General features: G+C 42.4%; 1 protein-coding gene across 1 annotated transcript; it reads right to left on the minus strand.

Moving 5' to 3' along the window:
- Window positions 1-2,311: 2,311 nt before the first annotated feature.
- Window positions 2,312-15,859, minus strand: LOC124153103. Its single transcript, XM_046526257.2, has 9 exons — window positions 15,778-15,859; window positions 13,606-14,413; window positions 12,948-13,001; window positions 12,649-12,804; window positions 11,797-12,186; window positions 10,174-10,269; window positions 9,880-10,009; window positions 5,259-5,373; window positions 2,312-4,523 (listed from the first exon to the last, which is right to left on the minus strand). Exons 1-9 carry the CDS (start codon window positions 15,834-15,836, stop codon window positions 4,376-4,378), a joined length of 1,956 nt encoding a protein of 651 aa, XP_046382213.2. The 5' UTR covers window positions 15,837-15,859; the 3' UTR covers window positions 2,312-4,375.
- Between the last annotated feature and the right edge of the window lie 126 nt (window positions 15,860-15,985).

The raw sequence follows: 15,985 nt of genomic DNA on the forward strand, positions 1-15,985 counted from the left end.
GAATCCCCTTCAGATTGTCATGTTATATCACTGATGTTGCAGTTTCAGCTGTGGTAGGGGTAGCCAAGGTACCGTGATTTAGAGAAGGCTTGGGGTGGTTTCCAAAGAGTGCAGTGGGTGTGTCTCAAGCTTGTGTGACTCCCAGAAGATGTGTAGAAGTGTGGGAAAGGGTATGCTGTTCGGGATAGCCCTGTGGTTAGTGTGTTTGCCTTTCACACATTGCCAGGGTTTCATTCCCATGATCTTGCTGCCCCTTCCTTCACAGATCAGGTTTCAGTTTTGTTGTATTATTTTGCTTGTCATAATGAACATCATTTCACAGGAGCATGTCATTTTCAAGATTGTTTTCGATCTACTCATTTGTTCTGAGCAATTTCATATTTTATGCTGTGTAATTCTGTTTCAGTTATAATGGTGCAAGTTTTGTTTTGTATTATTTTTTCTCACATGCTGATCTTTACCATACACCCAAAATATATGTAAAGTCTTATTATTCCTTCCTCTATAAGATGATGGCGACTACCCCTGACTGACCCATCTTTTTGGACTGAAGGGCTGCTGGAAGTCAAAGTCACATAGAAAACTATATGACTTTTTGTTACCTTGTTATTTGTGTGCATTTGTCAGTTTGATAAAATGTTTTATTGTGTATGTCTTTTATAATTAATTTGCTATTCAAGAATAACTGTACAAATCATAATCATGATAAAATAAACAAAATGTCCGCCAAAGCCTTTATTTCAGATGTTTGCATCTTTCACCAATTTTGCAACCAGGCACATTTTTTATGACATTTTATGATATATGATATCATCGATCATCCTGAAACTATTTCATTTCACAATTTTTTGGTATCTGTGTTTGTTACCATTCACAATTATTGCTTTCTAGACAAGTTGTTTACAGTTGTTCCAACTTTTGCAATAAAATGGCTTATTTCTATTGTCGTGTCCGTTTCTCATATCAAGAAAAATCAGGATTGGCCGCCCATCTTGTTGTCATTCACTTTTGGATGAGCAGTCCCCAGGTATCACCCATGGGGACTCCAGGCCATCATAGGGCCCAAGAACTAGACACTAGGGCTTGGACGGGTAACTCGGGTACCCACAGAACTACCCGGACCTGTGGTTAGTCACGTGATATATTGTTTAATGACCAAAGGTATCTAGAACTTCATGGCTACACTACAAACAACTAACGTTCGCATTACTTCTGACTATAAACACATTCAAGATTAAGCTTCTGTCAAATTCAGTTTTATGCATGACCAGATCGTCCTACATGTGTATCTAAGTGCATTTTGCTTGGGCTACAGTCAAACTACTAGTCCCAATCGGACATTTTGTACCTATCTCTTGAGACCTACAGCGGGTACCCGGGTAGGGTCAGGTAATAGGGGGTTGGGTACCTGGGTAGTAAGTTTGGACTCATCCCAGCCCTACCAGACACCTCTAGTGACATCATCCTATTGTTTTCACGGGGCTGTATTTTCATAGAATAACCAATTAGCAGGGACTTTCTACAGAATATCCCTCTGTCCCAGGGATATTCCAAAGGAAGTCTCTGGGTATTTCAGAAGGTAACATTTGTAAAGTGGGTTTGACATGTATCAAATGTCCCTAGTTATTGAACACAATCTTTATAACACCCATTACAATGCTAACTTAAGGAAACGTGCCGGAATGATGTAATATCAACAACAAATGTTTCTAATATTTCAGTGGGATTGAACTTTTGACCTTCGTACTTGTAGCCTAGTGAGTGAAACACTAGTCCACAGAGGGACAATGCTTTTGGGAGACTCTTTTACAAAAGGTCAGCAAGATGCTTTTAGTTATGGTGTCTTGAGTTGCTGTATATATGGGGTCATATTAAGTTAGCAGAAAAATATTGGGCTAGGTTTTAAGAGTAGTCTCCCTTTCACCCTTAACATCAACTCAATGTACCGTTGTTAGTGTCAAGTTTTCAATTTGACATGACACGTGCGATATGGATACCAGAGTGTAAATAAATTTTGGCATAATAAATTCCTTATGGTATCTTTAGTTGCCGTATACGGTGTCATATTAGGTTAGCAGGAAAATACTGGGCACAGAACAGTTGTGGAGTGCATGGTCATACTGTTTGACCTGGCCGATTGTGGGCCATTGTGTACTGACTGCTTGGATTGTTGCTCATGTTGTCACCCACATTCACTCACTCCGGAAGTCTTTGAGGTTTTGTCCACAACTTAATTGGTTTGATAATCATGCAAGTAAAAATGTAAACTGAAAATAAACCATCCAGATGAGCTAAAACACAAATACACATGGTATTGACAAAATTTATTCAATAGCCATTGGTTGTTGAACATTGGCATGACACAACAACGACACCAGACATACCTTCACAAACCAAGCAGATAGTCTAACCTCAAACCTGTGTGGACCAACAGCTCATCTATATACAAGCACACTGCCTGCCAATACTAGCAATGTGTCGAGGTCACACCAGAGGCAGTGTCATCATGATAACAGTCCTCATGCTCTTCTTCCAAAGATTCCACAAGGAAGACTTGTATTACCTTCTCGAGATATTATGTTGTAGATGGCCCTGGGCTCCCCATGAACATGGAATCACAGATAACACGTCCTCAACACAGCATTCACACTATTCTCATTCAAACACAGGAAGGGGAAGTGGTCTAAGGGACTTGGTATTACCCTTAATGCTATCGTGAAACCTCTTCTTTAAGTACTGCTGTATCAACAATGACTGAGTGTAGTTCAGGCCATATAATATGGACCAGTTCATCAGCCAATATAATGAACATCTCTTGCTGCAGTGTGAGATGAGATCTCTCATCAAACATATCTCCTGGCCTTGTCGACCAGCCTGTACACATGAAACATTGTTTAATGGGGACAGTATGCATCCTTTAAAGCCTTGTTGGAATTAGGCTCTGTGCATTCTTTTAAATGTCAGAATTAGAATTAGGCTACATACTTCACATTCAACAATGTTAGAACTAATCTATATGCCTCATATTCAACATGTCAAAAATGGGGCCATATGCTTCATATTCAACATGTCAAAAATTGGGCTATATGCTTCATATTCAACATGTCAAAAATTGGGCTATATGCTTCATATTCAACATGTCAAAAATTGGGCTATATGCTTCATATTCCACATGTCAAAAATGGGGCCTTATGCTTCATATTCAACATGTCAAAAATTGGGCTATATGCTTCATATTCCACATGTCAAAAATGGGGCCTTATGCTTCATATTCAACATGTCAAAAATGGGGCCATATGCTTCATATTCAACATGTCAAAAATGGGGCCATATGCTTTATATTCAACATTGTACAGAGGTGATTCAACAAACTTCAAGGAACTATGTTACAAATGTCGTGTTATGATCACTTCACATATACAAATGAGGGTTCATGAAGAAATAAATTTAAGGGAAATATTTTCAAGGTCCTTCAGCTCTAACACATGCCGGAGAATAATTCAAACTTACGAAAATACTTTTTTACATCAAAAGTTTATGACAAGACATTGTTTGTCAACATCATAAGATGTGTATTTAAAAAAGCACCAACCTTTGATAATGTAAAATACATGTACATTCATCTCCAATGCATTACATTGGTATTTAAACAGTTGCAAAACATATACATGAACATATCGTTGATGCAAACAGTATCAATATATTGACATATTGATAACTCTAAAATGTCATGACACATAACACATGCTGAGATCCACCTCAATGTCAGTCTAACCCCAGAACCATATACAAATCCTTTGCTCTCCGACACGTAAGGTATTTTGTAGTTTTCATTTCTCAGACATGATGTGAGATGACATTTCACAAAAACATTCCTGGATGGATGAGATGATCTCTTCAATAATATAAACTAAACAGATCTAGATCGGAGACATATTTAGTCCAATAAAGTTTAATAAACTGAGAATTACCCATCAACAATAATCTCAACAGAAAATAGAAAATTTACAATTAAGACTTACTTGTCTCTGCAAATTAAATAATGATGGTCTAATTGACTTGTGATGTCCATTGATGACTAGTTTCACCAGGAAGCACTAATCAGTTTAAACTCCTAATCAGTCTGGTATGTTATGGGTATGAGTTCTCCGAGGCTGTTCAGAAGGGTTGTCAACACAGAACTACACAGAACGGTACTTCAGAAGACTGTCACTCGGTGTCAATGACACTGCAAAGGTCCACCTTCATGTGTTCATGGTCACGTGTGAATGATTACTGAACCAGTACAAGGTTCATCTCTCTATGGTAGATACACTGGATGAGAAGGATGCTTATCATTTCAAAACAATGAGCAAGGGACACAACTGATGTAGTTCTAGATCTTGACCGTGAAGGTAACAGGCTTGGAGCCCTGTGCTCCAAGCTTAAACAGAGCCCTGTGTACAAGAGATGGTTCCACTGCAGACTCCGCCTCCGCTTGGGCACGCAGGATGGAAGATGCTGAAGATGCCTGTTTCAACAACCTAAAAGTAGATCAGGAACACTGAATAAATCACGAGTATTCAGCTACATCATGGCACTTCAGCTTAATCTTGGAAGAAAGCTTTGCAATGCAGGTTGATGATATTTACTGCGTTGGTGAAACACATTATAATACAAACCAACTATCATAAATCTGGCAAATATTGGATTCAAACCAAATATCAGCTGATCCTTACAGTGAAAGGGGATGCAACTCTTTTCAAAGAGTTACAGTGCCTTGGACTGTTTGACTACCTATGTCCCAGCGTTAGAAATTGGCACTAGTCCTGTAGTCCTTACCAAACTGCCCAATAGTAAAGGTATCCTAAGGACTAGTAAAAATTGGTCCATTTTAAGGGTTTTGCTATATGTTATCATTATAAGGACTAGTGGACAAAACCATGAAGTAGTTTTCAAGTTATTGGTCACACAAATGTTGAAGTAAAAAAAACATTCATGGAAAAAATCATATTTTTCACATATCAAACTCAAACTTTTCACTGCACCTCTTCTGTTAGTATGCAAACTGTTCCAAAATTTGAAAAAGAGCTTTCAAGTAGTTATGGGACAAATTTTTTCAGAAATCCAAATATTGAAATCAAACTTTGCACTGCACCTCTCCTATTGGTATAGAGCACAAAGTTTGAGGAGAATCCATGTAGCAGTTTTCAAGTTATAGGTCACAAAAAAAAATGTCCATGGGAGGCCGGAATTCCTTGTTAGAACTATATACTCACTTGAGAGGCCCTTGTTTTGAAGCATCTGCATTGTCATCTGCCTCAACTGGCGCTGGTGCTGGAACTTTCACCGTTGCTGTGGTAGAAGTCAGCAGCTTCACCTGCATTGGCAGACCTGGGGTGGGAAGACAAGATAAGTACCTTCAGCACAACACCAGACTGACTGGACGGAGGTTCATACACGCTCACTGGGATGGGAAGACAAGGTAAGTATCATCAGCACAACACCAGACTGACAGGACGGAGGTTCATACAAACTCACTGGGGTGGGAAGACAAGGGAAGTACCATCAGCAAAACACCATTGACTGGACGGAGGTTCATACACGCTCACTGGTGTGAGAAGACAAGGTAAGTACCATCAGCACAACACCAGACTAATAGGACGGAGGTTCATACACGCTCACTGGTGTGAGAAGACAAGGTAAGTACCATCAGCACAACACCAGACTGACTGGACGGAGGTTCATACACGCTACCTGGGGTGGGAAGACAAGGTAAGTACCATCGGCACAACACCAGACTGACTGGACGGAGGTTCATACACGCTCACTGGGGTGGGAAGACAAGGTAAGTACCATCAGCACAACACCAGACTGACTGGACGGAGGTTCATACAAACTCACTGGGGTGGGAAGACAAGGGAAGTACCATCAGCAAAACACCATTGACTGGACGGAGGTTCATACACGCTCACTGGTGTGAGAAGACAAGGTAAGTACCATCAGCACAACACCAGACTAATAGGACGGAGGTTCATACACGCTCACTGGTGTGAGAAGACAAGGTAAGTACCATCAGCACAACACCAGACTGACTGGACGGAGGTTCATACACGCTACCTGGGGTGGGAAGACAAGGTAAGTACCATCGGCACAACACCAGACTGACTGGACGGAGGTTCATACACGCTCACTGGTGTGAGAAGACAAGGTAAGTACCATCGGCACAACACCAGACTGACTGGACGGAGGTTCATACACGCTCACTGGTGTGAGAAGATAAGGTAAGTACCATCAGCACAACACCAGACTGACTGGACGGAGGTTCATACACACTCACTGGGGTGAGAAGACAAGGTAAGTACCATCAGCACAACACCAGACTGACTGGACGGAGGTTCATACACGCTCACTGGGGTGGGAAGACAAGGTAAGTACCATCAGCACCACACCAGACTGACAGGACGGAGGTTCATACACGCTCACTGGGGTGGGAAGACAAGGTAAGTACCATCAGCACAACACCAGACTGGCTGGACGGAGGTTCATACACGCTCACTGGGGTGGGAAGACAAGGTAAGTACCATCAGCACAACACCATTGACTGGACGGAGGTTCATACACGCTCACTGGGGTGGGAAGACAAGGTAAGTACCATCAGCACAACACAAGACTGACTGGACGGAGGTTCATACACGCTCACTGGGGTGGGAAGACAAGGTAAGTACCATCAGCACAACACCAGACTGGCTGGACGGAGGTTCATACACGCTACCTGGGTTGGGAAGACAAGGTAAGTACCATCAGCACAACACCATTGACTGGACGGAGGTTCATACACGCTCACTGGGGTGGGAAGACAAGGTAAGTACCATCAGCACAACACCAGACTGACTGGACGGAGGTTCATACACACTCACTGGGGTGGGAAGACAAGGTAAGTACCATCAGCACAACACAATTGACTGGACGGAGGTTCATACACACTCACTGGGGTGGGAAGACAAGGTAAGTTCCATCAGCACAACACCAGACTGACTGGACGGAGGTTCATACACACTCACTGGGGTGGGAAGACAAGGTAAGTACCATCAGCAAAACACCAGACTGACTGGACGGAGGTTCATACACACTCACTGGGGTGGGAAGATAAGGTAAGAACCATCAGCACAACACCAGACTGACTGGACGGAGGTTCATACACGCTCACTGCGGTGGGAAGACAAGGTAAGTACCATCAGCACAACACCAGACTGACTGGACGGAGGTTCATACACGCTCACTGGGGTGGGAAGACAAGGTAAGTACCATCAGCAAAACACCAGACTGACTGGACGGAGGTTCATACACACTCACTGGGGTGGGAAGACAAGGTAAGTACCATCAGCACAACACCAGACTGACTGGACGGAGGTTCATACACGCTCACTGGGGTGGGAAGACAAGGTAAGTACCATCAGCACAACACCAGACTGACTGGACGGAGGTTCAAACACACTCACTGGGGTGGGAAGACAAGGTAAGTACCATCAGCACAACACAATTGACTGGACGGAGGTTCATACACACTCACTGGGGTGGGAAGACAAGGTAAGTACCATCAGCACAACACCAGACTGACTGGACGGAGGTTCATACACGCTCACTGGGGTGGGAAGACAAGGTAAGTACCATCAGCACAACACCAGACTGACTGGACGGAGGTTCATACACGCTCACTGGGGTGGGAAGACAAGGTAAGTACCATCAGCACAACACCAGACTGACTGGACGGAGGTTCATACACGCTCACTGGGGTGGGAAGACAAGGTAAGTACCATCAGCACAACACCAGACTGACTGGACGGAGGTTCATACACGCTCACTGGGGTGGGAAGACAAGGTAAGTACCATCAGCACAACACCAGACTGACTGGACGGAGGTTCATACACACTCACTGGGGTGGGAAGATAAGGTAAGTACCATCAGCACAACACCAGACTGACTGGACGGAGGTTCATACACGCTCACTGGGGTGGGAAGACAAGATAAGTACCATCAGCACCACACCAAACTGACTGGACGGAGGTTCAAACACTCTCACTGGGGTGGGAAGATAAGGTAAGTACCATCAGCACAACACCAGACTGACTGGACGGAGGTTCATACATGCTCACTGGGGTGGGAAGACAAGGTAAGTACCATCAGCACAACACCAGACTGACTGGACGGAGGTTCATACACACTCACTGGGGTGGGAAGACAAGGTAAGTACCATCAGCACAACACCAGACTGGCTGGACGGAGGTTCATACACTCTCACTGGGGTGGAGACTGAGGATGTTCAGTCCATGCTCGGAACAAAGTGAAATTGCACATTACTGGGCTGTGTGTTAATGAGTGAATGTTGATTTATGCCAGGCTTGTCTGTTTAATGCTCCACTCAGCAATATTCCAGCTATATGGTGGCATTCTGTAAATAATTGAGCCTGGACCTGACAATTCAAATGACATCATGAGCATCGTTCTACGCTATTGGGATACGATGACATGCATCAACCAAGTCAGCGAGTCTGACCACCCGATCCTGTTGCTCACCTCTTATGAAAAGCATGGGTTGCTGGTGATGAATTCTAACTGGGATCTTACTGTGTATTGATGCCACAGTCATCTATATTCCAACTAAATCGCTTTGTGTAAATAATCGGGGTGAGGCAAACAAGTGGGTGATAGCCAGACCAACAATCCATGCTGCCAGGGCACAATGAGGCAGCTGAATCAGGCAGGATACAAGCTGTAACCACCCTGTCTTCATTTGTTGTCTTTTACAACAAGAATGGGGTACAGAAGACCTACAGTACCCTTGAATCCCATCACTGGATCACTGGTACTGCATCAGGCAGGATACAAGCTGTAACCACCCTGTCCTCATTTGTTGTCTTTTACAAGAAGAATGGGGCACAGAAGACCTACAGTACCCTTGAATCCCATCACTGGATCACTGGTACTGCATCAGGCAGGATACAAGCTGTAACCACCCTGTCCTCATTTGTTGTCTTTTACAACAAGAATGGGGCACAGAAGACCTACAGTACCCTTGAATCCCGTCACTGGATCACTGGTACTGAATCAGGCAGGATACAAGCTGTAACCACCCTGTCCTCATTTGTTGTCTTTTACAACAAGAATGGGGTACAGAAGACCTACAGTACCCTTGAATCCCGTCACTGGATCACTGGTACTGAATCAGGCAGGATACAAGCTGTAACCACCCTGTCCTCATTTGTTGTCTTTTACAACAAGAATGGGGTACAGAAGACCTACAGTACCCTTGAATCCCGTCACTGGATCACTGGTACTGAATCAGGCAGGATACAAGCTGTAACCACCCTGTCTTCATTTGTTGTCTTTTACAACAAGAATGGGGCACAGAAGACCTACAGTACCCTTGAATCCTGTCACTGGATCACTGGTACTGAATCAGGCAGGATACAAGCTGTAACCACCCTGTCCTCATTTGTTGTCTTTTACAACAAGAATGGGGCACAGAAGACCTACAGTACCCTTGAATCCTGTCACTGGATCACTGGTACTGAATCAGGCAGGATACAAGCTGTAACCACCCTGTCCTCATTTGTTGTCTTTTACAACAAGAATGGGGTACAGAAGACCTACTGTACCCTTGAATCCTGACACTGGATCACTGGTACTCAATAGTCTCATCATAAACGACCTAGCTACCATATGCAATATTCCTATTTGTATCAGTGATTTGTATGCTGTTATTTGTGGAGACATAATCATCTCTTCAAGTTCAGTGTAAAGTCAACTGCAATCAATAAGAGCAATGCCTGTGTTCTCTCTCTTGTATTCCTAGGGCAAGACTAATTTGGCCTGAAAGTAACAGTTTATCAACTCACCATCCAACTCCCTGTTGTGATATTTCTGTACAGCCTTGAGGGAATCATCCTTCTTCACATACACAACCTCCGCAGTCCCCTGTTTTATCAGCTTGGCTTTACGAAGAGCACCAATTGCGCCAAACAACTCCTAGAAAGCAAATACAACAAGACACAAGTCAAAATACCCTTAAACAGGAAATGTTTTCCTGACTCAACATTATATATAGATTACTTTACATCTGAATAACTTGTAGGTAGACAATGTGAAAGACTACTGCATTGTTACAGCAAAACTTGTGGTTTTGTACTTACAATGATATCATCTTGGTTGACGACTGGGTGAAGGTTAGTAACATACACTCGATAGCCTTGCAGTGGACTAAGGATGTCTTGAGTCGTTTCCTCTTCCTCCAAACAAAAGAAGAATACAAATCAATGTGCATTATGCCACCTCAGCATAAAGTGAGTGAGTGAGTGAATGAGTTGTGTTTAACGCCGCTTTTAACAGTATTCCAGTTATATCATGGCGTGTCAGCTTAATGTGGGAGAGAAGCCCGAAGTGATGCAGGTCTCAGAAGTTTACCACTTCGGTGAAACCCACGAGCACGGGTATGGTACTGACAAACCTAGAAACATAATCGGGGCGAACCGGGATTCGAACCCACAATCATAGGTTTCTGGCGTGCCCAAGGGACGCAACTCTGCACAGTGAATCGCGGCGCCTTAGACGACTGGGCCACCCGTGCCCCCCTCAGCATAAAGAAAGAGCTAAACAAACCAGAGGCGGATTGTGTGCAATAATCAGGATAGGGTGATGCCAAATCTGCCACGCCACACCTGAGTTGTCCTTGACACAAGCCTTGGTCACTTTGTCTTATTTTAAAGGTTGAAAAAAATCCCTGTTGGTTCTAACATAGCCTTACGAAGGTGATACCATGTACAGTCAACCTGAACTCCAGATGTAGCTGAGTACGCCAGATAGTGTTAACCCAATTCTAATCCTGAAGAAGGCATTCAATGATATTACTTGAGAAATAACAAACTTCAGACACAAAAACAGGTTTTGATCATGTTGAAGGTAGGTGTGTAGATTGGTACTCAAAAACTACATCACAATTATTGTGATAGTTGACATAAAATGTATGTGGGAACATTGCGATTCACTGTCAAATACCAATGTCTCAATGATTATCACATACACTGCCAGCACTGCAAACAGCAGCTATTCTGCACCAGGAGCAGTTTTACATCCCACAAAGTTAGTAGTACAAATGTAGTAGGTGACAGTTTAAACATGTTAAATAGCTTTGACGACTTCACTTTAGGCAACAAAAAGAATTCAAGAAAAAAATAGGAAATTTAACTAGCTGTTTGAGTACATTGTATTGCCAAAGGTAAATACTTGAAAAATAGTACTGACTATTTAACAAAGCTACACTAAAACTGCCGTAAAATGTTGCCACCTTACGTGCCCTTAAAATATTAAGACTGGAGCTCTTTCCTTTTGTGAGGTAGGAAAATCAGCACGACAGTTATCTACTGTGGCAGGTGCTCAGAGAAGAAGATGAAGCACAATAAAAAGGAGGACCTGTTGCTGAAAAGGATTTCTCGACAACACACTTTTCTTTTCATCTCATCCCCATTTAGATTGAGCACCATCTTAAACCCCTTGCATAAATAAACTACCCCAAGACCACGGGTACAATGTACGTAAATTTTACACGGACGTAATATTACACTAGCTCTGTGAAACACCCCTAGTTCAGTATTTCAAAGATACGCCTGTTTTACACACACATATGACTGACGACTGCTTTGTGAAACAGTACCCTGCAACAGAAATTATGACATATCAATACATCAACACTATAATGCATTGTTACTCTAGTTGACTGTGACATGGAGTTTGTTATCTCGAGAGTTGACTAGCATTACCTCTTCTACAGGCTCCTTCACCTGAACCTTGGTCTGCTTGACGATGGGTTTAGCTACAGGAGCAGTCATCTTGGCTTTCTTTGGTGGCACAATAATAGGAATGTGAGGGCCTCCCGGTGGCTTCACAAACTTCAGAGGACCACTTGACTGAACCTTTGCTGGTTGAGGAGCCTTCCTTTTTAATGTCGACATTGCCGGCACACTTTTTGGCGCACTTTCTACGGGGAATGGAGTAGTTCTGATTGTCTTTTTAATTTGTAGGAGCTGTGGCTTAATTTCTTCGGAGTAACTTCCCAAATTTAAATCATTTTCATCTTCAAAACTGTCCATTTCATTGTATTGTGAATACTGATTGTCCTGGGTTTCACTCTGAGGCGGTTCCTCTTCCTGCTGTGAAGACATGTAATCAGATGAAAATGTGTGCATGATCCACATGATCCAAGGAGATACAAAAGTAAAAAATCTGGGTGCCGTTGTACAAAGCGATCTTAGCGCTAATGTGATCATACCTCCCCTACCTTAACAGAGACTTACTACAGTCGCAGCGCTAAGGTTGTTTTGTACAATGGCACCCTGGACTTATCAATATTCCCTGGTAATCAAATTCTGTGAGCAAGGTTTAAAGACATCAAAGCTGGGATTATTCATACAAACTTTCAGCTCCATATACAGTTTCTGCGTAGATATTGAAAATGCAAAAGATGGACGGATGGACAACACGCGAAGACATACGCTCAACTGACATTAAGTCAGATGAGCTAAAAAAAATAACCTTGGTCTAAAAAACCATGAAGAAGTGCATGACAATTTGCATAATTTTTGCGCAATCCAAAACATAAGTGTTCTCTGTACCTGGTACTGTTGTGTTCTCTTTGTAACAGTCAGCATGCTGCCTTCAAATGACACAGTGGCTGATGGGATAGCTCGCGTCACCTGTAGTCCACCATTGGTCAACTGAATCCTTGATGCTATTCCGCTTTCACTGGACTGTGATGGTGTGTTGTTCAGCTGAAAACCACAAAGAACAAAACCATATATATACTTTATATAATTATTTTCATTGTCTCATTTAGGTCATTTTAGACAACAAAGTTTACATATGTGAATTTATGTCTATGTACATCAAAAAGGTCTATGATAATCTTACTTACAGTTCGAGTAATCAGTCCAGTCTTCTGAATCTGATGGGAACCTGCACTGTTGGCCTGTGTAAACAAAAGATTACTTTAATAACCATGAATATCAAGCATTTTTAACAAGTGATAATTACAGACAAATGTACTTAACATGTATTACAACTGAATAAATTTCCTTTCAAATAACCAATTGGTGTGAAAAGCAATTTACCAAAACAGGGTAGTCCTTTCATGCAAAACTATCCTGCTTTCAAGTCACTAAGCAGTCTCAGCATTAAGTGGTATTTATCATGGCTAAGCATTTTAACTTCCATTACACATGCCTCAATCCTTAAACATATACCAGAGAGGGTGACATGGTAAACAACATGAACAAAGTGCTAACATCATGAGCTACCATTGAGGGAGCTCATGATTTAGGCTGGAAAGATGAAGATTATATGCTGAGCCTCCCATCAATCGGATACAATACAACTACTTACACACTGCTTAGAGCTACCGACTACTGTCTGTGTTGAGACATTATCCTCAGCCTTGTCAATGCTAACATGAGTAAGGTAAAACAGTAAACATATTAGGAAATTTTTCAACATTCATGGGGAACCTGATATCACTACAATTATCAGACGGTGAGCTCCTTTTAGTCTGTAACCATTATAACCAGTTTACTTACAGTTCTCATGAATGTTCCCTCGGCACCCTGTGAGACCTTCCCAATTCCAGTGATGGTAACTTGCTGTTGCTGATTGGGTGGACTGATGGCAATCCGTGACCTGGCGTCATATGTTCCTTTATTTGTTTTGAGTGCAATTATCTTCTTCCTGGCATCATTTCCCAGCTCACCAAGTTTAACAGTCAAGGTACGTTCTTCCATTTTCCCACTTCCTGGCCTGGTCAGTTGTTGCCCCAAGCCAGTGCTTAACCTGGACACTTGTTGCCTGATGCCACTGCCTGGTCCAACAACCTGCTGCCTTACTCCTGGGGCTGAGATTGTTTGTCTCGTCCCATCTCCTGGGCCAGTTATTCTCTGCCTTATTCCACCTTGGATATTTATCGTATTTGCCCCTACTTGGCCCCGAGGTCCACTTATTTTCATCCTGGCATCCACAGGCTTCTTCATCTGAAGACGATCTCTGGCATCAAATTGAACCTTTTGTCCAATTTTCTGTCTGGCATCAAAACTTTTAACATTTCCAAGTCCAGTTACCATCACAGATGGGCCTCTGTTCTGATTAGGCTGAATCCTATTGACTCCTCCGGGACTGTTCTGATTCTTACGAGTTGTGAAGCCAGCTTTGCCACCTCGAGTTGTGAAGCCAGCTTTGCCACCTCGAGTTGTGAAGCCAGCCTTGCCACCTCGAGTTGTGAAGCCAGCCTTGCCACCTCGAGTTGTGAAGCCAGCCTTGCCACCTCGAGTTGTAAAGCCAGCGTTCCCTCCTCGAGTTGTCAGACCCGCGTTACCTCCTTGGTTCCAGTCATTTCTGAAAAAGTCATCATAACTGTGAGTGAGTGAGTTGGGTTTAACGCCGCTTTTAACAGTTTTCCAGTTATATTGCGGCGTGTCAGCTTAATGTGGGAGGAAAGCTCAAAGTGATGCAGGTCTCAGACGTTTACCACTTCGGTGAAACCCACGAGCATGGGTATGGTGCTGACAAACCTAGAAACATAATTTGGGCGAACCGGGATTCGAACCCACAATCATAGGTTTCTGGCGTGCCCAAGGGACGCAACTCTGCACAGCGAATCGCGGCGCCTTAAGACGACTGGGCCACCCTTGCCCCCTCATCATAACTGTGGTCATGGTACTGTGTTACATAAATAATCATTGCACAAACACGTCTGATGTAACACATATGAAAACACATACGTATGATTTATGATATGTCACATGCCCGATCCAGTTCTCAAACCAAAACCAACCAAAGCTCTACACAGTGAAGCCAAAAACACAAGCACTGCGCAGAGTAAACTGGCTTCAGTCTTGTTTTTTTAACAGAAGCAAATTCGAGAGAAAGCTTGTGAGTTACAAAACACTAATTGCCTGCTGAAGGCTGAAGGCTAAGAGGGGCCCATAGACAAGCTAAATTTTAATACTATACCACATAGCAGCACAACATTAAAGGCCCCAGGACTCTTAATTTTGAAAACTGAGTAAAAAATATTAAGATCTTATATATATGCCTGTGTTATGGGTTTTCGGACGCTTAAGAAACATTCATAGTTTTCTCTCTAATCACTTGAACAACTGTAAAATGTCTCATTCACTCATAAAAGACAACTTTCTCTTCAAAGCAAGCCATCATCTGAGTATTTACAAAGTCTGTGTGATGTTACACCCCCTTTACAGTATGAGTAATCTTTCTCTTTCTCTGTATACTGTTTAACGTCACGGTACTCATAGTAGTGTAACATCTTAAATATGTAAGAGAATCACATGGTAAGTGAAGTGCAAGCCACAGCCAGAGCAAACTCGAGTATCTTGCCAATAGGCCGACATAATAACAACTCTACATTTGGCGTTCAACATTATTAGCCTATACACAACTCTTAAATTTATTATCAATTGCAAAACAACATACAATTCCCTACAGTACAATCAATATAAGGACCGACAACGTAGATTCTACCTCTCATCTCACGTAATTGATCTTTTAATATCGAAATAAATGTCACGTGCGTCAATACATCGGAGAAATATACTTTGTGATCTTCTGAGAGTTAAGTGAAAGTAGAACAAGTAGCACGCTAAAATATAGACTTTGTCAACTGAATGTCAACATCTCTTGAGAGTGGAATCTTTTTCATTAAGACCATACGAAATGTTTCGAATTAAATGTATATTTACTGGATCTGAACACGGAAATTCTTCTTCTGAATGTAATCGTCTAACGAGACGTCAGCCATTTTGGAAATATCAACTAGGTGTTACTGCGGTATATAGTCGTATATAAAATCCTTTTAGTATTTCCAAGCATTTAACGTATTTTATATGAACATATTTCGCTTCAAACTTAGGCACCAAACCTATATCTTTCTTTAATATTAGTCAAACA

The sequence above is a fragment of the Haliotis rufescens genome, unplaced genomic scaffold (assembly GCF_023055435.1).
Source record: "Haliotis rufescens isolate VD_foot unplaced genomic scaffold, xgHalRufe1.0.p SCAF_11, whole genome shotgun sequence".
Taxonomy (NCBI): Eukaryota; Metazoa; Mollusca; class Gastropoda; order Lepetellida; family Haliotidae; genus Haliotis; species Haliotis rufescens.